Here is a 26,708-nt window from a genome sequence, read left to right as displayed (position 1 = left end):
CAGTGGCATTACGAGCATTTCGAGCTGGCCTCTGGCAGGCAAAAGCCTCCTGAAAGTCCAGAGAAGTGGTGAGCAGCGATGCTGTGTTGGAACTTATGTGATGAACTCCTGACCACATCCTTTCTGCTGAAGCCAGCCTTATGGAAAAAAAAAGACCTCTGGTTTAGTCATGAGGTGGAGCTACAGCTGACTGCAAGATCAAAATGATTCACCACGACTGATCAGGTTTCTCTGAATGTGTATGTATTGCTATGTCTGGTACATGCAAATATGCTGAATTTACAGTTTTGGATTTGTACAGACAGTGAATAGCGAGGTGTCCACCCACACCTCGAAGTTTATAGCTCTACAGCTTACAGTACAGAACAGTGGTAACTGTTCACTCTAGGTAATTTCCCACTCATGTAGTAAAAAAAAATGGAAAGACTGAAAGTACTTTTCTTTTCCAATTGAAATATTTTCTATTGCAAATGAATGTATAAAGATTGCTTTGTTGCTACTTGTTTACACAATACACCAAGTGTGTGTGTGTATTGAATATCATGTTAGCTTAGTCCTTATTTAACAGCCTCCTGATGGCAATGTGCAGCCAATGTACGCATCACCAGTCTGCTCCTCTTCACTTTTTTTTTAAAATTGTCGCTCTTACTGTGACACTAATTCTTGGACTTGTTTGCATAATTTGACATGGTCTTATTTTGGTGGCTCCCTGGGGTTTGGTTTTAAAGCATTGTTTAAACACATCTAATCTAATCTAACATGGGAATGAAAAAGGAGGAGCATGTTACATGTGTTGAGTTTTGAGGAGCATATTCAAGGCAATATTAGACGTAAAGGATAAAGGAAAGATGATTACGTTAACACATGACTACTCTGTAACAGCTGCCTGGAGGAAGTGAGCGGGGGAAGCTGGAGCTAATCTCAGCGGACATCGGTCCCTGTGTGTCATGATGTCATCCCTTCATTCTGTACTATGAAGGGATTGCGGTTTCATTATTCTCACATTGAAATGGCACGCACTTAATCTGCATGCCACCTTTCATATATTTTCCTAAGCTTTGTTATCATTTAAAACTCAGGCAGTAACTATCACAAAAATCATTTAAGGTGGCACTCATTGTTACTATGGAGGAGACACATGCTGAGCGCAGGCCCTCTAATGGACTGAGAAATGATGACATGCTAAAACAGCTCAGCTATAAGACTGCTGGTCAATTATTACTGACATCCTGCCTCAGTCAAGGATATTCCGTCTGTTGAAAGCATACTATGTGGGAGTACAGCACATTACAACACAATGAAGAAATCTTGGTTATTCTGTCTAGATATTTTACAGTAAGTTTATTGATGATTATACTCGGAATGTATTATGTTGAGTGTGTCTGTTGAAAGTAACATAGAAACTACTTCGACTAACGTTTTTTTCCCTTTCTTCTTTTCATCTTCCTCTTTTTCATATAAGCTGACACTTGCACAAAGCCGAGAAGTTGATCTCCCCATATCTTCAATGTAATTTTTGGTTTAATAAACAGGAAACATCACCCTGCCGAGATGAAACTTGTCTGACATTTATTTAGCTTTATTTGTTTCTTCACAATCCTCCTTTTTAATAAGTCTCATTGCTCCAATGCTGTTGACACTATAGACTTGTTGTTTTGTTGTTGAAAAGATACATGACAGCTTTTTTTGTGTTTATCTCTGCAGACAAGTGAAAAAATAACGCTGATGTAAATATCGTTAAAATATCTTCCATAAAAAGCAGTGCTTTGTAGTAGCCATAGGTACATTTATTCCATATCGATGGGACAAAGCTGTCTTTCAGTATTGCCCAGAATATAAATCTAACTTTGTTTTGCCACAGCAAATACAGATCCATAAGATCTCAAAAAATCTCATAAATATTTCATGCATGGTCGTCGAGTGGAAGTAGACAGGGAGGGCATCTTTTTTTTTCTGTCTGGGCTCACTCCTCAAGTAGTGTTTTCCCCTCTGGAAAGCAGAGGCGAAGGACACGGCTGTTTCCTCCTCAGGCTTTGGAAGTCCCCATTTGTCATCACTGGTCCAGTTACACTGAAGAGAGAGAAAAGCTTTCAGGCTCAGGTCAGAGAATGGAATAAAGTCATCAACTTTCAGACTGGATAAGTCACTGTAAATTATTTTAGACTTTCAAACAGCCTGCACCTCAATAAAGACTTAGAATGTTTCATAGCTGCCTGGGAAACAAATCCAGCCAAAGAAAAGATCAAAAAGATGCACACCTCCTATGAACACCCTTTGTTGTACATTTTCTCTGTGTGATAATTCCTCCACCTTTGATATCAGCCTGTTTTTGTCCCTCCCTTACAGCGCCGTGTCTGAAGAAGTTTCAACCCACGGTTTGAATCCACCCTGGGAGACCATGCTGTCCCTCCTGCTGCCTGTGATGCTCGCCGTCCAAGCTGTGGGTGGGTGTCACTGCTGACTACGCTCTGTTGCCATTATTTTCAAGTCACCGCACTGGGAAACACCACTCACTGTTTAACAGTACACCCTGCAGCGCCTATTAGTCTTCAACTTTCAACTGCTTCCCTGTGCAAAACAGGAGTTCAAAAGAGGCGGTGGCTAAAAATAATACATCCTTTTTTGGGACGTCATTAAGTTCTCTGTTGTCTCAATTTAAACTCACATGGATTTAGATGAGATGACGGGCAACACTTTCCTATTTATACTGAGATTCTGCCTGAGGGAGTAACAGTGACATTTTTCACAATTATTCCTTTAACTTTACTTTTTATAGGGTTACAAAGTGATATGGGAGTGATTTTTCTTTCCCCAAAAAATAATTGAGCTAATGTAAAACAGAATAGCTTTGACCTTTTCCATACAGGTGAGGAGTAGAGAGCTCGGGCAGGGCAGCTTCTCATTGGAAAGTGCTTAAAGTGCAGTTTTTCTGCTGTGACTCAGGGAGTGTGTTGAAGAAGTCATCCTCCTATATTTATAACAGTGTGGTGGTTAGATGTTGCAATCGATGATTCATTACTCACATGCTCAAAAGTTTTACTTCAGTAAAAAATGTTGTTAAAAAAGAAAAACTCATGTCATCATGAAATGAAACAAATAGTTGGGAGAGACTCGATAACATCTCGCAATGAAGTAAATAACAGACGGGGAATTGAGAACATCAAAGGAGATATCAACAGGGCATATATTTTCAAATCTCTGTTTTCCCAGTTTGTTTGGGGCTGACACATAACATAAATTATTATGTCGTACTTGGTGATTTATGTTGATATCCACGTATAGCCTGAGGCACCCTGAGAAAGAGGGAGGTGGGCCTCCTCTGCTCAGAGTGTTTGAAATACTTTGGCTAACCTCAAAGATGTCCTCAAGAATTTTAATTAGTCCAAACACCATGATTTAAAAAGAGCAAAAATGTTCTTTGATTGAGTTGACACAACCTCCTTTCAGCCATCAGTGGCATCATTTCAGTCTTGACTCAGCAGACCCAAGTGTCTTCAGTGGTTCATTAGGGACTTATTCTGCCCCAGCACAAATGGGCCTGTGGCCTGCTCATTACTGGCTGTGTGGCATCCGCTGCCTAACTCGCTCTTCTCACCAGGAGGGAAGAGGAGGAGGAGGTGGAGGTGGTGTCGACTGATGGAGCTCTTTAACTCTCGTATAATGGGCTATTGTTGCTCGCACAATTATTCATTTTTTTCTCTCTCCCAAGTGGAACACTAAGTGAATTATAGTTGGAGTCTGTGTCTGCTACATGTAAAACTGTCTGATTATACAAAAAACACTTGATGCATGACATTTAAAGTGCATTTCACCCAAACACATAATGTTTAATTTTGGATGCATTGGAAGCAGTTAATAATTTTTAAATCAGGTAATTGTTGTCCATTTAAAACTACTTAAAGGTTGACTTGACAAATTTTAAACAGCAATTTTTTTTGTCAGCCACACAAATAGAGATATCTGTAGTGACACGAGCAGCAGTGTATCTTCTGTATGTCTGGGTTCATATGAAACCACGGTCCACTATTGCCGCTTTTTTACTATACAGTTCCAGCACGACCCGGCACGGCTGGACTCTACCCAGTTTGGTATTATTTTCCATTACTATAGTAACTCATTAATGGATGGGGTCATCATAGCATGACTGCATGAAACAGCCGTGATGTCGTTTTACTCGTGACACAGACAAACTAGCAACTAGCAACTTGTAAAGCAGTTCTTTGTGGTGTACTGAATCATTGGAATCAGTTAATTAAAAAGACTAGTGCAGTGCCTTACCCGTAGGAAGTATGTGCACACCGCAAACACCTTGTAAAGAGATTCCAGCGTGGCTGACAGTCACAAAACAGCTATCTATGCTAATGCTAATCGTAGCCTCGCTAGCTTACGTTTGGAAACGGGTTCGCTAAGTTAGCCGGCAAATAGTAGCATGCTAATGCTAAATAAATATGTGCCCGCGTATTGGTGAATGGACACTGACTTCGTCGTTTCAGTCTAACACCATGTTCTGTGGTGAACAGTGTGAAAATGTCTCACCCAACGTGAGGACAGTCTCTTCACTCCCACCTCCCTGCTCCAGACAGCGCAGCTGCTGCTGATGAGCCGAAATCAACTATCAATATATGAAAATCAAGGATTTGGATGAACGGTCAGCGAGACATGCCCGCCACAGACAGTCAGAGCAGGTAGCAAAAAAGTACCAGGTAATATTGCTAATGGAAAAACAAAAAAAAAATAGTAGAGTAGAGCCGAGCTGAGTCATACTGTAACTTGTGTGTTTATATTAACACAGTTGCACTGTGTGGTCTCTGCTCAAACACCTCCTGTTGTGAGAATAATATGTGTGGAAGAAGAACAAGACAAGAAGTGCACATGACAACACTGTCATTCTGTTGCAGACAGTATTGTGTGTTTAGCCCCCAGCTGGAAACTGACTCAGGAGTCAGATGATGGATCATTCCCAGGGGAACTTCGCCCTGATGTTGCACACAGAGCACTGCGCAGCTGTTATGTCACTACAGCTGCGAAGATGCTTTTTGACAAAGGGCTTTGTTGTTTTTGTGCTTCGCTACACTTTTGAAGAAGCAGGAGTGTGAAAATGTACAACAACAACTTACTGTAGTAGCTTCGCCCCTACTGGTTGTTTATATCAACTACATTAATAATACATTGTATTGTTTCATTATGCATATCTAACCCTCCAAGGACACCTTAGAATTGTTCAAATATATGCATAAAAATTGAAGAGGTAAAAATGTTAAAATCTAATTAAAATAGAGAGGCATAGACACCCTGCCATACATCACATATAAAAACAGGAATAAAGTATAAACCAGGGCAAAAAGTTTATAAACAAGCTTGTTATAACTTTATTTAGGTTATATTGTGTCCGATTTAATTGTCACACTCATCATTGACTTTTGTGAAATAACTGTTTCTCGGAAGTTTACATCCGGTGTTTAGCCTAATATGTATATTTATTTGAATAGGGACAATGCACAAAGAACGTTATACATTCATTAACCTTATAAAAAAATAAATGGTGAAATGGTTAAAAAAACAAAAGAACAATTTGGTTGGTATAAACATTCATCATCAAGAAGTTAATTAAGTCGTGAAGATTTATTCATACCTATTTCCATCTTTAAAATGTTTAAAATGATGTAGCTGCATCTTCTGAATATTCAGAAGTATGTCATTTCCATTGTCAAAAGAACAGCTGCTGAGTGAGTCATATCAAATTAAAAATAATGGAATTTTATTCTTTGCACTTGAAAAATTGAACAAGTAATTTAAAGGTGACATATGTAAGAATGTGGCCAAAAATGGTTACCACATTCAAATTCAAAATACCGAGGTCTTTTAGGTTTCGTTTTCTGATGTAACTGGCAACCCGTGGTTGCTCGGCGGCTGAGACTCTACTGACTGCAATGATTGGTAGACGGCGGTAGGTGGCGCCACATGCCAAAACATGATTTCAAAACATAAACATGATTTGCAGTCTGCAAAATATATTTTTTAATGCAAATAATTTGGCTGTACTGTTGTTGGTGGTGAATTCAGTTTGTTATATGAACATTATTCCTGAGTCTCTGTGACATATTTGGAGGATTTTATGGCCAGTTGCTTTAGATTTATTACATAATGCACCTTTAATATTTAATTAAGTTAAATTAAATAACAACTTTAAACATGAGGGAGGTGTGTATGTACAGTAACATCTGATTGCAGCTGCGTCAGCCAATGGCAAAGCTAACGAGAGACGGCTCAGCTAACTGCTTTTGTTGTTGTCATACTTTCTGTTCCGTGAACGCCATGTGATGCTCTGAGCTCCCAAACAATGAAAACTGACCTGATTCCACTGTCAGAGATGGGGGCTGTTAGGTAATTCAAATTAATTAGCATAATTGGATAGATTGCATCTAGTGTTGCAGTGGGCAAGCACACATTACGGCAGCGCCTCGGAGCGTGAAAACAGCCGGCTCATGCCTGCATCTCTGGTGGACTTTTTAAAGGTCTGCTAACTATGAATGTCCTTCTTGTCCTCCTTTTCTTTTCACAGCAATTGATTCTGCAGCGAGGGGGCACTTTAGCCTGTGCAGAAATTCAATTTAGGGTTATTACCCCGTATCAGTGATGTTCTTGCTAATTTGATTGCGTCCAGTGAAGTATCCTTTTAAAAACAATCGAGGACAAGCTCAACAAAGATTGGTTTCGCCACAATGCATACATAATGACCAGTCTCTATTGGCGTGTCTCTGTCTCACCGTTTTCCCACTCATCAGACCCTCTCGATGAAACACAGTGCATTACCCAACAAGCACCTCATGATGATTTCAACAAGTCCTAAAAAGCCTGCCCAGTGGGATTCTTAAAAAAATTATATGGATAATATCCATACATAGCAGTTCTGGAGGGGTTGTGGGGTTTGTAGGCATGTGTGTGTGTGTGTGTGTGTGTGTGTCAAGTGGGCTGTGATGAATTGTTGAATGGATGTTGATCTGTGTTTGGAAAGCATCGCAGCTACCGAGTTGCTGAGGAAGCAACTCCGCAGTTGTCACAGGGAGACACCGTCCTCTAAGCATGTCGCCACGGCAAATTGTGCTATTCTGGTAAAGTCAGGCACGGCAGCTCATTCATCCACAGCACACAGCTGGCAGGTGACTCTTGCTTAACCTCTTGTCATCCTGGGGTTTTGAAACTATGAATCAGCGAAAGATATGAACCTGTGAGAGAGAGCTGGAAATTTGATTTCACGGGGCAGCGGATGCAAAACACCTGCCCCATCAGAGGGATCAGGAAAAGCCCCTTGAGTCTGCTGTTGGTACATTAATAGTAGTAGTATCTTCTTTTCCTTTCGGCTGCTCCCTTCAGGGATCGCCACAACGAATCAACCTCCTCCATCTAACCCTGTTCTCTGTATCCTCCTCTCTCACACCAACTAACTTCATGTCCTCTTTCACTACATCCATAAATCTTCTCTTTCTACCAATATATTCACTATCCCTCCTCTGTACATGACCAAACCATCTCATTCTGGCATCTCTGACCTTATCTCCAAAATATCTAGCATGTGCTGTTCCTCTGATTAACTCATTCCTGATCCTATCCATCTTCGTCACTCCCAAAGAGAACCTCAACATCTTCATCTCTGCTACCTCCAGCTCTGCTTCCTGTCTTTTCCTCAGTGCCACTGTCTCTAGTCCAAACAGCATCGCTGGTCTCACCACTGTCTTGTATACGTTTGTATACATCACCCCCTGACACTTTTCTCCACCCCTTCCAACCAGCTTGAACACGTTTCTTCACCTCTTTTCCACACTCTTCACTGCTCTGGACAGTTGACCCTAAGTACTTAAAAATCCTCTACCTTCTTTATCCCCACTCCCTGTAGCCTCATGTTTCCACTTGGATTCCTGTAATTCCAATTGGATTAATAGTAGTAGTATACAGTCACAAAAACAACAATGAACAGTTACACACAGCAAAGACTGAAAAGGCACAAGTGTATACATGCTGGTCAGGTATTGCCAAAAATATGCTGCCCTTCTTAAAAAGAAAGGAAAAAGGGAGGAAAAAGTACATAGGTAAAAAGAAGTATGCTTACGCATTTATATATGTACACATATATAGTACACATTTACATGAGCGTGCTTTAAATGAACTTATATCTAAGGATGTGAATCGGTATCGGTCTGATACTGGTCAAGATCACAGGATCAGATATCGGACACAAAATAAAAATGTAAAAATCCTATATATCGCATGCTTCACTAAGCACAGACTGTAAAAATGTAAATTAAAATCACTAAAAGCATTTTAGCTGACTCATATTTGGGCTGTTTATTTCTTCTTTTTTGGGAGAGAAATATTTGTTACACAGTTGGAGAATTATGTCTTTGGAATGACTCGGCAGAAATGTGCTTCATAGTTCATAAAATGACTGTATTGGACAAATATCAGTAGATAAGTTTGTGATATATTAGTATCAGACAAAAAAAGTTGTATTGTCCCACCCCTACTTATGTCGCTCAAAAATATCAGCACAAATAATTGTTTTCTATTTTCTTCCATTGTCGTCATCATCAGCTCTCTCTTGCTCCTCTCTAATTGTGGATGTTGTGTATGTAGATTGCAGTGTAGCCTGCCAGTACTAGAAATGGCCTGCTCTTTTTATCAGATCTAATCCTGTGACCCTCCTTCTGCATTGATGTGCTTCCTTTTCCACCTCCCCAGCCCCTCTGTTATCCATCCTCAGCCTCCTGTGTCTCAGGCTCACTGTCTCTCTCGCTCGTAAGCTTGAGATTTCCTTATCTGCTCGCTGTTCTTCACCCAGCGCTATTATCTGAGTGCCGGTGCCCATTAACAGGTTATTGAAGGGATATGAGATGGCATACATCTCTGAAAGAAGCAGACAGAAAAAAAAAAAACGAAAAGAAAGATTGCATACAAGTGGGTCTCATCTTGATTCATGACATTGCTGGAAATAAGCAAGCCCTTGTCTTGCCCATCTGCCATCACCTGTATCTCTCCCTGAGCGAGGGCACTCACACTCCATGATGAGTTTCTGGAGCAAAAATGGGAAAGGAAGAGATTATGTTCAGAGCTTAATGTTGAAAGTGACCCCTCTGCACTGCAGAAGGCTTTATGTCACACTTAATCTCATCCATACTGTGGCTCTTTTACTGTGGCCATTTGAAAACCGCTGCACGAGACAAGATTTTTCACACGGCTGTTTCTTTCTGAGCAAATCTGCGAGACACACATCGCTAAATGCGTGTTTTCCTAATGCCTTATTATTATTTTTTTCCAAACACAGCATTATGTTAATTTGCATCTCCACCATAACATCATAAAATCAAAAGCGTTTCCCTCTGACTAGAACAGCGATTGGATATATGTTATGAGAATAATTGGAATTAAAAGCTCACAGATCCGTTGAGCAGTCTTTTGATGTTCAGGTGGTGCAGAGTTGTCTGAAAAAGAAAATGTCTTGAGCTGCAGTCACGTTTTTCAACAGAGGGGGGCAGTGTTGTAAAAGTATATGTTTGTCTCCTCGCTCAACTGAAACCATACAGTCATTGCAATCTGTTAGTATTGCACCTGTTTACTTTTGCTGTGTCAATATTACTCCTGCAGTTTGCCCTCCAGTGCTGGAGCTTCATTTTTCTTATATTTAAAAACACAGTAGCCTTTAATTCCGTGTCGTATCTCACTGCGGGGGGTGATTTGACATACAGTACAGCTGAAATATGTATACTTGGTTGCTGTGTTTACTGAATAGCTCCACTGGTTGTGTGTGTAGCTGTCATTGAACAGTTGCCATTTATGAGAAGATACTGAGGTTTGTGGTTGAAATTGTATTGAATTGTAATTACACTGAAGTTTGAGTGAAGCTGTGTTGTTTAATGAGGTGGAAGGCCTTGGTATTGCAATGCGTGCGTGTGTGTGTGTCTGTGTGTGTGTGTGTGTGCGCGCGTGCCAATGACCACTGACTCATCATGACAACTGAATTTGAGGTCAGTGAATCATGTTAATAATCCTCACAGATGGTCGTAGAAATATTAGTAGCTTTAAAGTACCTCGAACAAAATGTGTTTCTCCTGTGTGTGTGTGTGTGTGTGTGTGTGTGTGTGTGTGTGTTAGTGTGCGTCAAATACAGTAGTATTATGGCTCTGAACATTTCTGCACTACAGTGCTGCTGGGTGCATGCGCTTATGTGTCTCTTGCCGCTGATGCTGATATGAACCTTTCTGCTCCAGAGCAGCTTTGTAACAGTGTCTCCATTGTAGTGTCAGCGTGCCTCATGTCCAATTCCTCAGACAGAGGGTTGCTGTGGTGCTGTCAGCAGTCATACAGGTGTGGAATATCAATGCGTTTCTCTGGCCTTTGGGTGTGCGTTTCTCTATGAAATCGTGTGACGGGATGTTGTTTTGGATTTTATTGATAACGCTGCTCATCGATACTAAATACTTCTGATAAGTCTGATAATCCTTTTTTTTTTTTACCTTTTAGGTACAATAGACAAGCATTCGTCTTTTCGTTTTTAGTCAATAAATGTCAGGAGAAATGAAATAACAATGATAATAATCACACAGAATTGATCATTTCTAGCATTAGTGTGATTACTTTTTGAGGATTTTTTCCCCCACAGGGACAGAGCAGATAGAATTTTGTAATGATGGGCAGTTTGATACAACTCAGTAGCACTGCAGCATGCTGCGGCTCAGGTTGTTAAATTAGGGATGATCAAAAGAGTGATTCCACCCTCTGAGAAAGACAGAGCTTTGCTATTTCACACTTTTTTTTCTCTCTCAAGTTCTTCATAAATTTAAATCTGTTTAATTTGAGTATCAACCCTTCTCTCTTTGTAGATGCGGAATGTGTCTGTAGAAATACATTTCAGTTAATACATTTTTTTCACTGTGGAAAAAATGTGTGATATGAGAACTTTTGCAGCACTCGCTCTGCTGTGCATCTGTATTCTCACTATGTTCCCAACAGTATTTTTGCCAATATGTTGCCGAATACACATTGTATCAGTGCATGTATCTGTATCTGCCAGGGGGATATGAAATTTTCGCTCGATTTTTTTGTTTTTTTTACCAACGGCATCACACATCACCCTGAATGCCTTCTCCCTATACAAACTGTGATCCTCCTATTTGCTGTCTGCTTTCATCCCACGCTGTCTCAGTGTCACACTCAGCCTCCACGCTTGCCTCATGGGCCTTGCTAGCCTCAGTTCACTATGTGAAAACACTGGGTATCCAGCAGCACTGCTGCTTTGTACACCTGGGTAAAACAGGACAAAAGGAGGTGTTGATACTGACAAGGTGGTGGGAAGACTTTAAAAATAGAGTGGAGAGCTCTATGAAGATCTCTTTGCAGCCTTTCCTAGCCAGACCCGTGCCTCCCTGTTAAGCGAGGGCCCGTTGCCAGTTCTCGCAAAGGTTGTAATGAGTTTATTTCATGTCGGCTGTGAAAGTGCCCGTCTCTGTCTTGCAGGCACTCAAACAGAGCTAAGGCCCATAAACACAAAGTGCAGTGTGTAAATCCCTACAGCCTGACATCTCCCAGCCTGCCCTCTACGGCTTCTGAGCACCTCTTTATGGAGACAGAGAAGGTAGAGGCGAAATCCCCACTCAAACCCAGAGAGGACACCGTGGGTCTGGCTGCAAGGCATGAACTAGCTCTCCCACCATTGACATTTCACGTTGTAATCTTTAACGCCTTCTGCTTACATTTATCTCTCGGAAGGATACATGTTTTTGTCGTGTTGAGTGCAGCTCTGAGGAGAGACGATCAAACTGCCGGCTCATGTACAGAACGTGCTGCTTGAAACCAGCTCCATATCAAAACCAGCCAAGTGTGCAGTGTGTGTGATTCACTTTGGCTCATGCTAATTCATCTCTGACGAGTAGGACATCAGATTTTCCATGATGTCAACTCAGCCTGCCTCCTGTCCGTTCCTCTCCCCTTGATCCAATGCAAAATTTCCCTCGTTTTCACTCTCCAACAGCAGATTGGTGTCTCCACATAATTTTGTGTTCGTGGTCGGACACCGGTTAAAGACGCACCGAGTGAAAGATAAGAGTGAGACAGAGACGTTGAATACAAGGGGGGGAAATTCTATCTCCGTTTCCTCTCTTTGGTCCGTGTTGAGGGAGTAGAGACCAAAGCTCCACCACAGCCTCTTCCTTGACTTGCGTGTGAGCTTGACGCCGGCCTGTCTTTCTCTCTCTCTTCTGTCACTCTTATCCCATCCTCCTTCCTGTATGAACTCAGTGGTGTGAGTCATCCCAGGCTGCTCGGGGAGTGATATAATTGCTATCTCTCCTTCTCCTTCAACATACACATCTCACAGAGGGCTGTCACTGACCCTCCAGTCCTACCAAAAAACACGAGTGACCTATTCATTTCAGCAAAGGCTGGGCCACCTCCAATGAAATTTGCTCTGTTGTCCCCACTGAGGACGACACAATGCCGTCTGCCTTTACCATGCTTTTCCCTGATAACCTCTCATGCATTGTTTTGCCACGTTGTTGTGCGGCTGTGTGCTTGTTGGCAGACTATGGGGTGATAGGAAAACCCTTTTGTAATCACAGTAAAGGAAAAAACAAAAAAAAACAAAAAAACGGCACCACTTTCACCATAGGGGTCAGAATTTCCATGTTGCTGGCACTTGGGTTGTTTAAACACTCTGATATGTTCCAGGTCTGAATTTGTATTGCCAAGGCATGAATCAATTATGCAAAAAATAGTGGAGCATGCAAAAACAACCAGTTTGGTCTCCCCATTTTTCAGGATTCATTTATTTTCGTTGTTTTTCTGGAGGAAAATATTCATCATAATTGAAGTTTACAAGAGGGGAAGGAAGTGCTGCATAGCTCCAGCTGGTCCGACAGGTGCTGTTTAGTGAGGCAGGTAAAAACTACACAAAAACAAAATCCTGCCAGTATCCTGCTAGATATTAATATTGCAGGTCACCCATGAAAAATGAAACTAAGGCAGGTGAATTTATATTATGAATTTATGGCAAAAACATTTTTTTTTTAATGCTTAAAAAAAGATTCTTTTATTTTAGTTTGTACCAGGTTAAGAACCTCAGTGTCAGTGCATCAGTAGCATTCTGTGCACTTGTAAGTGAAGGCAGCAGGTGGCACTGTTCCTACAGATGAGCAGGTTAGTATGGGGGTGTGATGCTGAGACGCTACTTCCCTGGGATTGGAGGAATAGGATTGAAAATAGGTCTGCCTCGACTGAACAAAACCCATTTATATATGAGCCCCCTCAGATGTAAGACTTGTTTGTTGTTAATGGGGGAAGTAATTATTGCACCTCTGCAGCAGTCAAATCTCCTTCATGGCAAAGTGATTCAACATTGATGTTGGCTCTGTGATAGACAGAGCTCAAAAGAGGTGAGGAGGCTAAAATGCCACTGTGATTATAACAATTAGAGAGGCTGAGCATAAAGTAGAGTGCATTGCCTCAGGGGCCGGCTGGCTTCGCCCCCCCCCCCCTCCCCTGTGATGCTGATGAGTGTCTCAGAGTTGTATAACAGCAGACAGGGATCAATGGAGATTGCTGACTCTTGAGAATACTATGGATGTACTCGGAACAGTCCAAGATGGCTACTAATCCAGAATGATTAGGCAGTGTACTCTATGCTTTTTGGCCTAGTCTAGACAAACAATACACTCGCATGCATGCATTAAGCACCGATGCACAGAAAACTCCGCAGTTGTTCCCAAGTGTCGCTTTTATTCCCACTAAAACACAAAGTCAAGAGCTTTGCTGCAGTTATTCCCTTGGCTGTTTTTTTTCTTTCTTTAGATTTAACTAACGATTATCTAAAGCTGTACAGATGTTATTGCCGCCATCTCTGATTTTCAGTGCGCTGAGCCATCGCCAGGAGGCAAAGCCTATAGGAACACAAACAAAGTCCTACTGCTTCCTTCCAGATCCTTCCTTTCTTTCCACTTGCCTTCATCCCGCCTCAGCCACTGCCTGCTGCTGTGCTGCACAAACAGAGGGGATGTTTCTGAAGTAGTAACGGCATATATTGCATTGATTGCTGCATTGATTCTTCCTTCAAAAATATTCATATTTGTGTAGGTGTCAGTCACATTTGAACACAGAGCACTAAATGAATGTTGTGATTCAGTGAATTCTCCGTTTACATGAAACCAGCACTTTACTGTTTACTGTGTATTTTCGAATACCTGGGTGACAAATCGGTTATGTTTGACACAGGAGCTTAGAAAGGGGTTTAGATGGTTGCAGGGAAGACTGTGCACTTTTTTCTTTTGTTGACAGTTCATCTGACATCTCCTCGCATCAAGGGAAATGTCACTCTGTGTAGATAAAAACACAATTCCTCCTTTTTTTTCATAGGGTATTTTGTATTTATTGACATTACTCATGTGTGCCGTCTTTTGTCTTGTAGCTGTGATGGAAGTTGATGTCCCGGAGCAGCCAGTGGTGGTGCTGCATGGCAGGGATGCCATACTCAACTGCTCCTTCAGCCACGCTGGCCCCTTCAACCACTCAGATCTGAGCGTCTTCTGGCAGCTGACCGACACCAAACGCAACGTGCACTCTTACTGGGGGGGTCACGACCAGCTGGCCGACCAGGCTGAGAGGTTCGCCAACCGTACCAGCCTGTTTCCTGGCCAGCTGGGCCTGGGCAATGCTTCGCTCTTGCTGAAGAGGGTGGTGGTGGCAGATGAAGCCAGCTACACCTGCTTCGTCAGGGTGCAAGACTATGGCAGTGCTGCTCTGTTACTGCAGGTGGCCGGTGAGTCAAACTCTATAGCGCATGACACATAGTAGTAACAGATGAATGTGAACATGGGCTGTTCACACATAGACACACACACAACGAAAGACTTTGCCCTAACCAATGTGAGAGTTGCAGTTTAGCTTCAGCTTGATTAAAAATCAGTAAGTAAGTAAATCAGACAACCTTAACCCTTTAAAGCTCACATAGAGTGGTCCTGTTGCACATATATGTTAGTTATGGAGGTCTACCTACATACATCAACTTGTTTTTATGGTCAAAAACCTCCTAGTTGCCGTAAACGAGCCGATAGAAATCCTCTTTTCTGACGGTGTTTCCCAGCTGCGAGATTTGAGACTCAACTCTCTCACCCAGAAGACGGAGACGCCCAGCTCCCCACTCTAGAACGGTGGATGCACTGCTACTCATTATCAAAACATTGTTTTAACAACTCTACCAAACGGTTGAGACGTCTGTTCATAATAAAAGTACAACATTCAGAGTAGTCACATTAAGTGCAATTTCTTTGTCAATAAATTAAAGTAATCATTTTAACACTAATCCCCCCCCCCCCTAATTTTACCAACATTAGCTCGCTTCTCTACCTTTACCATAAAATGACAAGTCAACTGTTTGGTGGAGCATGTTTTGAAAAAATTATTTGACCCTTATAAGACTTATTTTTGTTGAATTAAGTTACACAATTCTGTACAACAACGATTATCCACAACGATAATATGTCAACAAAATAGTCTTACGAGTATACTGCTCACAGACGCAATGGTAGAGATGGCTCTTTCAGGTTGAGTTCAGCTTGATGCATTTTTCAATGAGATATAGTGACTTAAAATGTGGTCGACCAAATAGTTGTAGTAGTACCTTAAAGGGTTAAGCTTCACTTAGCCCAGGTGTCTTATTTTTCATGACATTTTCTAATATGTATTTTCAAATTATTTAAATTTGATTTAGGTTAAGGAATGCACTATTGCTGTAGACAGATTTCAAAACAAACAAACAAAAAGGGTCAGACTTAGAATATTGAGCGATAGAGACATCCTGACTTGACACTTTGGGTCAATCTTTAATTCGTCTGAACACTATATTCTCCACAACACAGTCTAACAGCATCTTTTGTCTGTTTTCTATTGGCCCATAAATAAATGCCCTTGTTTTAAAACTCCATTTCCTCACTTGGCGACTGTTTTTACAGCGTGCATAGGACTCTTGATGAGTAATGTCGGTGTAGTGTCCGTTTAATTCCTTACCCCACAAGTTAACCAGGCATATTTTTATATTCCTTTAATCAATAATAATAAAATAATAAATGCTGCATAAATATTTTTTTTTACCCTGTTCAATATTATGAGTGGATTGTATAAATGCTGCTTCATTATACATTCTTTGGATCAAAGTTTCACTTAACACCTTATATTGATTGTGCTGAAAAGTCATTTGACCCCGGTGCTTATTCACACATATACACTAATAGTATGCAGTAAAATGTGTCGTGCATTTACTAATGTAGACAGTGATTTAGGGTAATTTCTTCTCACAAGATGTAAGCAGGTGATAAACAGTTTCCTCAGGGCTGCTGAGCAGTGTTTTTGGTCAATAAGCACTGATTGTGGTCTCTGTCATGGTCAATAATGTGCTGACTTTGATTATTAGCTGTTGTTACGGTCAATTGGCCATCACTAACATCTCTGCTGTGTGACTACATCCCCACCTTCACAGCCGAGAGCCTTTTATTTATTTATAATGATACTGTGCGCTTCTCCTCTCACATTTCTATATCTGCTGTGAGATTGTTTCTGTATTCTCCAAGGATGGATGTGCATTAGGCAGCGTTAATGAATAAGATTTGTTTTCTTCTGGCCTGGGAGAGGAAAAACAACATCTCCAACAGTGACAAATTGACTCAATTTTACGTATTAGATTTATAGATGTTTAATTTTAGCCAGCTTTTACAATTCTCACTGCAGACTTCCTTCATGCAGTGGAGGAAGCAAGTGTAAGGAGCCCTTCATGGAAATCTGCCTATTAACGCTGTCTTTGTGTTAAGAGTTTACATTTCAGATGAAATTAATTTTATCTCGCACTCGGCTTCACCCAGCTGTTTGTGTGCTACGATTGGTTTTGGCTGTCGCAAAATAAGCAGCCTCTTTCTCTGCCACCTCTGTAGTCACATTCCAGCTCTCAGGAGAGGAGAATTTGCCACGTAGGGATCAAGCCAGTTTTCTCCCAGGCCGGGCTCACTTTCACCCCCTGACTGCCACTGGATTTCCTTTCTGGGAATGGCTCAGTGCTTTGGCTCTGTAGAAAGTGTGGGGATGCAGCACCAGGAGCGTTGCACAACTCATGTCTGCGAGATCTTCAGCACCAAGTTATGCTAAGCTCCCTAAATATAATTAAGCATTTAATTCGAATCGCATCAAACATTTCCCAGGGCTGCCGAGAATCTAACTAAATTTACTGTATGTACCAGCTGCTCCCTTATCTTTTCCCTTCCTCTTTTTTTCTCCTCCCCGTCCAACTTTTATTCCTCTCAGCCCCCTACTCCAAACCTGTGGTTACTCTGCAGTCCGAATCCGATTTGCGGCCAGGTGATGAAGTGGCCCTGACTTGCATAGCCTATGGTGGTTTTCCCGAGGCTGACGTGATATGGCAGGACGGCGGTGGGCACAACCTCACAGAAAACATCACCACTTCAGTGGTCGCCAACGAGGAGGGGCTGTTCACCATGACCAGTGTGCTGACAGTCATGTTGGAGCCCAATAGCACCTACAGCTGCCGACTGATCAACCCTCTTCTGGGGGACGAGGGCAACGCTTATGTCACAATCACAGGTGGGTGTTGGCCTTCGTCTCCCTTTAATAGTAGATTTAGCTCTTTTAGATAATGTTATCACCCCCACTCTAGTGCAAAGTAAACTGACTAACACTCACTAGCTCCCTGCTTTGTTTTAGTGTTACCAGCACAGCCTAATCTTGTCATGCATTTGCAGAGTTTCTCATTTACGTCCCGCATGCTTTTGTGAATCGATCGTCATTTAATTGTTATTCTTTCAGCTTCTTTCTTTGTTTCTCCAAGCCTCAGTTCAGCTTCACAGCAATGACAGAGGATTAATGAAATGTCCAATTTGGGCCAAGAAGCACCAGTTCTTTTGTGCGTTTGTTAAATTATCAGTGGGTTATTATTTCCCTGATGATAGTCAAATATCCTATTCAGTACACATTTCAAAGAGTAAAATATTATGTAAGATAAAGTGATTGTTCCCCTTTATCTGTAAGGATTATTCTAACCAAGAAGTTTCTCTGAGTGATGTAATCTTGAGAAAAAGTGTGTGACAGCACCTAAGTGATGGATCTAATGATCAACCCATCCACTTCACATGTCCCCCTGGCTCTGCTGGTGTTAAGTGCAAGGAGACTGCCATGTAAGGTGGGCTGAGGCAGGGTCTCTAATGGGAACAGCACTGTGTAAAATGGCTCATAAATAAGTTGAGGTGGCCCAAGCCTGCTCTCCAGGCTGGAGCTGGTGCTGGAGCTGGGACTGTTGAGGCAGAGGTCACGGAGTGCTGCTCCAGTGGGCTGGGAAATGACTGTGCTGTCTGGAAACAGGATGGCCGATTGGCAGGGCAGGGTTTGCTGGACAGCTGAAGGAGGGTGGCCTTTCCAACGGTTTGGTTGGCCACTCTCAAAAACAGTACAGAAAGCTAGTGAAATGAACTATTAGGGGAGTGGAAAGGTATTAAACACATGGTGAGAATGAAATACTACAGAGAGGTAATCGTGTTAAAGGCGCCTGAGTCATCGTGACTGCTATTTCCCTTCTCCTTCTTACTGGATCAATGCACTATTACAGGTTTATTACATTTCATGCCAGGTTTTTTCCTTCTTTATTTCCCCTCTTTAAATGAGATTCACTTGGAAAAAAAAGATTGAATTGTCTGAATTGATGACTTCGATGGTCATGCGTTCTTATCATTTTCAAGGCAGGTGATATGAAAGAGTGACAGTGATATTTCCAATTTTTCTTCCTTCACCCCCATTTAGTTTGAAACGTTCCATTTTAAATCACACTTTTAACCCCTTATGCACATGTGGAAACTTTAACATATCAACAGTGGCAGTAATTTGTCCTCAATATAGATGAATCAGGCAAAGTACCAGGTGTAAACGGCACCCCATTGCTGTGGTTCCCTCTCCCTGCAGTTAGAATGCAATCACCTTTAAATAGATACACCTTCTCTGCTTTAAACTGCCTCTGTTTATAAGTTTAGCATAATTTATTTTTGCAGATGGAGAGGAAGTTGTGAAGAACCTGCACCATTTTCAGTTGCTCCAACATTAAAGGTGCATTATGAAATAATTCTAAAGCAACTGGCCATAAAATACTCCTAATATGTCACAGAGACTCAGGAATAATGTTCATATAACATACTGAACTCACCAACAACAACAGTACAGCCAGAATATTTGCATTAAAAAAATATTTTGCAGACTGCAAATCATGTTTATGTTTTGAAGTTATGTTTTGGCATGTGGCGCCACCTACCGCCGTCTACCAATCATTGCAGTCAGTAGAGTCTCAGCTGCCGAGCAACCACGGGTTGCCAGTTACATCAGAAAACGAAACCTAAAAGACCTTGGTATTTTGAATTTGAATGTAGTAACCGTTTTTGGCCACATTCTTACATATGGCACCTTTAATGATAACATTCATCTTTGTGAAATAGACATGCCTAGATTAGGACTCTCTCTGTACAACTGATTTATCAAGCTATTAAGTCACTGTTATGTCAGTATATTGTGCAGTACTTAATTTACTGAAATATGGTTATGTTAAAGCAAAACTAACTATTACTATTTCAAATTTGAATAAAGTTTTAATTGTCGTTCATATTGTATATATCCCTCAGTAATTGGGCACACTGCCTAATCAGACAATCTTCAACGTACATCGTCACAGTCCTTATTTGAGTTTGACTACTGGTGACATTTGAGTTAACACTATATAACTATCAATGTTATTTATTCTTTTGTTATTTAAATATGTTCTAAAATTAGTTGGCACAAAGCCACCCAGGTTCACCTTTGCTCATGCATATTTCAACATAGTTCAATTTAAAGAAGTAACACAGTATTTGATTTGATTTATTTTGTTTTACTTGTGCTCATTTCCATTTCTTTTGCTTCGAGTGTCATGGTCCTGCTGTTTCAAAAAAAAAAAAAAAAAAAAAAAGGAATCAGCTTAAACAACCAAGACTAGAAAAATACTTCAGAGCAACGGTGTTTTTGAAGCGTAACGCTGTAATGATTGAAAGAGAGACAGCACAAATGAAGCAAATCCACACAAGAAACCGAGGAAACTCTTTAATTAAAACATTGGTAATAGTGATTTTCAGCAGATGGGTGTTCATTAATAAGAGTTTCTCAGTAGGGGCACAGCTTGACGATGGCCCGAGTTGCTCGTAAACACATTAAAGATTTACAGTAGTTTGTGTGCCGTGATATAAGGGGGGCTTGTTTGAAATCAAAATATATTTGCGTGTGTTTACAACAGCTGGTGTGTGCTTAACAGCTTCTGTAATTAATTTTGACCTAGCAGAACTCTTCTGCTGGAGTGTGCTGAGCTTGTGTTGATATAGTGAACACACTCGCTGTATACCCACCATGCTCAGGCACTTCAGAATCCTATTAGGAGGACGGTTGAAATCTGCTTAAAATTTTAAATGGGACTATGAGAATGAGTGAAGGAAGAGGAGAGTAAGAAAAGCCAGAGATTGTAGGGGGAAGACGACAAGCATGTTAACATTTCACACTCTCCCCAGTCTCTGATTGAAAAATTACAATTGTAATACAAATCTCCCCCAGGCAGAACAGGAGTTTGACAAGGTTAATTTTGACAAAATGAACCCTTTACCCCGCACTGAACGAAGCACTAGCATGAGCTGCACTTTAGAGTCTGTGTGAAGTCATCCATGTTAATCCTGCCTCTTTCATAGTTCTGACCAGGTTCCCTACCGTGCCACAAACATCCCAAATGCCAACAACGTATGATCACCAGGCACCTCAGAGATGTTTTTTTTTTTTTTTTGTTAATACACCCTGCAGACAGTTTGGCACAGACAGTGTTGTTGTGTTGCCGGGATATTGATAGATGTGGCTGAGTGCAGCAATGGCTGAGATGCTGGAGGAGACCTAGAGAAACAGCTGGAATTAATGAAGAGTCCAATGATGGAAAGGAGCAGCTTCAGTCCTTAAATGAACTGTGGCCTGTCTGCTTGCCCGGCAAGTGTGCTTGTGTACAACCCCCCCCTCCCCTCCTCTTCCACTTCATCCTCCTGTCCTACTTGTCTTGATGTCACACTCCAAGCCTATTCCGACTATTTTGTTCTCCTTTAAATGAATCATGTTTTCAGATTTTGGGGGGGGATCAAGCGTCTATATCCTATCGTTTTTTTTACAGATCCTTTTCTGAATGTGGAGCTTTTAGTGATGTAGCCCATCTAGTGAATCGGTGTGATTGCAGTGTGTTGTCTGATGGCTGGTTTTCAGGGCCTGTCACTGAACTTCCCCCCTGCCGCCCCCCACCCCAGCCTCGGCACCACCCCCACTCCATCTGCTTGCTCTCTCAATGAGGATGGCGCCATCTCCCCGGCACCACTCTGCTGGCACAGCATTTACAGAGAACGGTGTTGCGGATGGAGATAGATAGAGTGGGAGCAAAGAAGGAGATAGAGAGATGAGGCGGGAAGATAGAGAAGAGGGAGCCAGGGAGACGGGGGGGTTAGTAGGGGCGAGAAGTGGATGACAGGAAGCAAGATGGAGATGAAAACGTTTGCTGAGCTCAGAGCTGTGGCACCAGCGACCTGACAGGCAAGAGATGAACTCACTGACAGGAAGGGAGATCACCCCACATGGTGTAGAAGAATTTCTGCAGAAGTTTTTACGATCTAACTGGCAGCGGCGTTCACTGGGCAGTTAGTGGCTCAGTGGTTAGCGCTGTTACCTGATCGTAGGAGGAACCCTGAGTTGTTTCTCATGCAAGTGAATAAACTTTACAATGTCCAAGCTGCCTTTTTATGAAGTTTAACTGACTGAAAGTCTAACTGTCTGTATTTTATTTAAGCTGAAATACTAAATAGAGAAGAACACTTTGATTATTGGCAACAGTCTTTATATTTTGCACTAGTTTTTTTGTTACTTTTGGGGAGAGGAATGTATTTCAGAGGAGAAAGCCATAATCCTAACTCCAATTAAGCATACATGCGTACTGCTATTGGTACTCGCAAAGCTTCAAGGTGTTTTTTTTTCTCGCTCTCTCATTAATACTGATGTCTCTCTGTGTAGCACAAATACTTTTCTGCAAAACTTAAACTACTAGAGAGCTATCGCACTTCAGAGTGTCCAGCGTCCACGTCCCTGCAAAGCAGTGATTGCAGTGTCCTTGACATAAAAAGCATCTGCAGTCACAGCCTTTTTCAAAGAATAGTGAAAACCTGGTTCCCATGCTCTTGGATGTGAATGCCTACAGATGCAGCATGCAGTGCATAACAATAACCTTTATGTTGATAGGCTTAATTCTTGCAGTAACCCCACTCTTTTAGCCTGTAATTGCCACCGCATCGTCCATACAAGTGGCACATGGACGTTTTTCTCACTCCAGTCTCACTTATGTCATGAAAACATTCAGCCGAAATATTTCTTCACCTTTTGTCCTGCCTGATAAGGCATCATTTATATATATATATATATATATATATATATATATATATATATATATATATTTTTTTTTTTTTGCTGTTGTTTTTTGATGACTCCAGGGCCCACTTTGAGAAGCACTGTGCTGGGCTACCCACAATGCAACTTGCCTGCCAGCATGTCTGTTTGATTTGGACACGTTTTCTTTACGGTGGCTAATGTATCATCTAGCTTTTAGCCCCAAGCAAATATGAGGAGCAGACTACAGACATCTGCTAAACAAACTGCAAACTCATCTATTAAACTTCACTCAGATCTTTAGTCGAGTAAACTAATCATGTGTTCATGGCTAATGCGAACCAAAGAAATGATTATATAATCCTCCTTCCCTCTGTAAAAGAATGATTGTTCAAAAAGACAAAGGGAAGGTGGTATTTTGCAGAAAAATACTCCAGTCAACTTTGACAGTTTGCAAATTAAAATCAGATTTTTAACTTACAAACACAGACAATCATAAACTGCCCCTTAAAGGAATACCTAATAAAAGGCAGACCCACTTGATAGAAATGATTTGTTGTCTAAAAATGTTTCACAAGATCAGTGTTTTATTAGGCATTATCTGGTTGGGGCTAGTGTTAATTTGTCTTGCAGTCTTCTCTCTCGCAGTCTTGCAGACAGACCCTACTCCTCCCTCTCTTGGCAGGCACGACTGTGTTAAGTTGATTTGGTGTGGTTTATTTTCTTTGCATCGATTAGTCTTTTCTTCTTCTTTTTTTTGTCAAATTGTTTTTTAACCAACTGTCATGGGCTCTCATCCAGCTCTTATTAGTCTTTTCTGAATCCACCACAGTCCCATGTGCAGGAATACACACCATCACTTATTCCGTGTGGAGGAATAATCAGAATTCTTAAGAAGCGCCTGTGTCTATCAGCCCAATGTTTCCTAAATGTAAGGACCGACATTTGAAAGATTACAAACTGTTGTGACAAAATATGGCATAAAACACATGTAGTGAAAGGCCCCCAAAAAAGTTGAATGACTTCCAATCTAGACCACATTCACTCACACGTGTGCAAAGTTTTCAGTTGGATCCTACCAGTTTCCCCGCGACCTTCCACTTTCTTTCACAAAGTCTGTTTCTGAGCCAATATATTTTACTCCAGGTATAATGCTGTGTTTTTTTTGTGGGGCATATTTTCCCAAGGGGGATGTTTATTGTGAAGCACATCCATGCTAAACCAACCTTCGCTGGATAAATCAAGGTTAAAAAACATCTTTAATTGCTATATAAACATTGACCTTTATCTTGGAGAAGGAATCTAACACAGGTGCTAATGGTAGGTGGTCTGTGTGAGAGTATTAACCTATTCATTATGCAGTTTTCCCCTTCATTAGATGTATGTCAGCGTGTTTCTTGCCCCTTTCACTTCACTGTGTTATTATGTCTTCAGAGCTTGATCCTGACAGCATGTTGCCACCTAAATAGCTACCTGCCGCAGCTTATTCCAGCTATAAGTGTTCATTCCAATCGTGTTTCTAAGACGTCTCTCACTGAGTGTTTTCTCTGAACATTGAATCAAACGTTGTTGTTGTTTTTTCCTCTCGCAAATGAATTTCTGAAAATATTACGTGGCAGTTAAAAACATGTCTTCAATCAGATTACCGTTACGATCAGTTCTGTGCTTGTGTTGCCAAAGGGCTTAGAAGAAGAATGCAGATATATACTACTTGAACTTTCTCTCTCTCTCTCTCATTAAATAGGCTGCTTTGCTGAAATTGCTGGAATTGCAATTATCCTTTAAACATCTTACAAGCATGTTCAGGTTGTTCTATGCTAGGATTAGTCAAGTCTTGGTTAATATAGTGCCCAAATTCATGTTTTGGTTTCCAGATTCCATGACAAACCACTGTGCCTGTCTTTATTCTCTATGAAATGAGGACTAATTTAAATGCAATTAACAGAGTCTTTGGAGAAGCAGAAAGCAGCGGTATAAATGAATTTGTTGTCAGTGGAGCAGCAAGCAGGCTACTTTCCCAACGGAGCACTGTATTAATTAGTGTCCAGTGCACAAACAGGCTTTCTTTCTCTTACTGAATGCCTGCTCTGTCTTATCAGGAACCCAGTCAGGGAAAACAACCAAATAGACGTAGGCAATCTAAAATAAATCCAGGTAGACAGAAATGGCACTATTTTAATCACATTAATTCATATCAGAATTATTAACTCGGGCCACTTGCCATTGCCAGTGTTCCCAAACGTTTGAACCTTATCTTCTGCATATTCAGTAAAGAAAATGTTATCCCTGTGTCACGGCCGGGCCAAAGTTATTTGTCATGCACTCCTCCTTACTGATACTGGCTCTGAGGAATTGTGATTTGTGTTGGATTCAGTTGTGGGCAGTTGCTGCTATTTTAGAATGACACAATCAGGAAGATAAAATAGGCTCATCTCCTTTGTGTTGGGATTTATTTTTCCTTTTTTCTACCCTCGTCTCTGCTTTCTTGTCTTTTTGATATTTTTGTGCACTTCTTTGCATCACTTAAAACCTATATCGACGTGGCATCTCCTCCTGATGTGTATGTATCTTTAAAATTATATATGTCCTCTGCGTATCCATCTTTTCGTGTAATCCCCCACCTTTGCTGTGTTCCCACAAACCGCAGTCTGACATCTTTATGTCAGTCCTCAGCCTTGTAGAAACCTGTCTGTCCTCTCCATCCTTCCTTGCTTTCCTTTTCAGTGCACTGTATTTATGATGGCAGTAAATGCACAAAAGCCCTCTTTTGTTGTTGATCAGGTTCACTTTGGACTTTAAACTCGGACCTTAAAAAAAGGACCATCATTGGGACCGTTATGGCCCTGCAGCAATACATTTCAAACAGCTCCCCTCTAAATCCTGTAAGAGGGATTGGTCTGGCATCAGTCTTGGTTTCCTGATATGAAATCATATTAGTTTCAGCTTTTCAGAGTCACTGGGAGTATAGCCACCAACAAATGGCTGGGCATGCCTTCAAAGTTTGGTTATTTAATTATTCAGTCTGTTTATTTGATGTTTAAACTCTGCACCTGATAACACCATGAATTATTGTCCTGCAATGGATGTTTGCAACCTCAGTAAATTGCTTTGTTCTTTGCATGCAAACAGTCCAAATTAGTGGCTGGCTATACACAAAGAGCATTGTCTAGCACCATAATGTGTTTTCAATTAGGAGGCGTTGAGAGATTTAGCTTATTCTCAGGATAGGTGGCTCCTTTCTTCAATAGCTCTCGAGACCAGTAATTGATTACCAAGTGTGAAAATGGAAGTTAAGAATGGACTGAGTGTGGCCGTGTCACAGACGAAAGAAGTTTTGGAACTGGTGTAGTGTTCAACTCGCTCTCCACTCTTTACACTGATAGCTTGACTGGAAGTATGAACCCAGTCACTGACTCGCTGCACAATAAGACACTCACCTATTACAGAGCCATTTGTTTCAACCCCAGAGACTAATATCACATTAACACCTGTGATTAAGAAATGTTGCAGTCGTGCACCTTATGATACCAGTATGAATGGACAGTGACCTGCATTGACTCACATCCCCTTCAGTTTGTATTAATATCCCCCTGCAGGCTTGGACTCTTTGCCACACCTGCCTCCCCAGAGTCTGACAACTTACAGCTCACTACAAATCAACTGCTACAAGGAAACAAACTCTGCTCCTCTTACCTTATTAATATTGTCAACTGTATTTAATTCCATCACTGGCGCTGCTTGTGTGTGTTACGGCAGAAAGTGCAACTATCAGTGGCAGAGACAGCTCAGTGACCCACACCACCGGAGACTGTCATATCTATAATGCACCTCTCTTAATGCGCTCAGCCACTCATTCCAACAAATGAAGAATGATGGCCATTTGTAATGTCGGGTGGTTTTCCTGACGTGGTTGTAAGAGTTGTTGATCAATCCATGCAGTGTTGAGTACTATGGCTGTGAAACCCAAGAACTCAAGTTCTGCCTAACTGAAGGCAAATGTTTGTAAGAGGAGTCAGATGTTGAGCCAGGTTTGCTGATTTGTTCAATGTTAGACAAAATGAACACGCTTTGAAAAGCTTATTTGCTTCCTGTTGCACAGTGAAGGACTGATGCACAAATAACAATAAATACACAGCGAGGCTAAAGCTAGTCGACACAAAATCATTACTCTACCATTGCCAAGGCTGTGTGTGATGGCTTGT

At 41.3% G+C, this 26,708-nt stretch overlaps 1 protein-coding gene across 1 annotated transcript in view; it reads left to right on the top strand.

Annotated features, from left to right (window-relative positions):
• The window catches only part of cd276 (CD276 molecule), a 68,311-nt gene that overhangs the window by 5,576 nt on the left and 36,027 nt on the right, over window positions 1-26,708 (top strand). Inside the window, exons 2-4 of the mRNA XM_083900688.1 lie at window positions 2,347-2,444; window positions 14,450-14,800; window positions 17,332-17,628. Of these exons, the coding sequence (XP_083756814.1) occupies window positions 2,399-2,444; window positions 14,450-14,800; window positions 17,332-17,628 (694 nt within the window). The 5' untranslated portion in view covers window positions 2,347-2,398. The remainder of the gene's footprint in view (window positions 1-2,346; window positions 2,445-14,449; window positions 14,801-17,331; window positions 17,629-26,708) is intronic.

The sequence above is a fragment of the Microchirus variegatus genome (assembly GCF_963457635.1).
Source record: "Microchirus variegatus genome assembly, chromosome: 14".
NCBI classification, from domain to species: domain Eukaryota; kingdom Metazoa; phylum Chordata; class Actinopteri; order Pleuronectiformes; family Soleidae; genus Microchirus; species Microchirus variegatus.
This window is presented reverse-complemented; position numbering and strand designations above follow the sequence as displayed.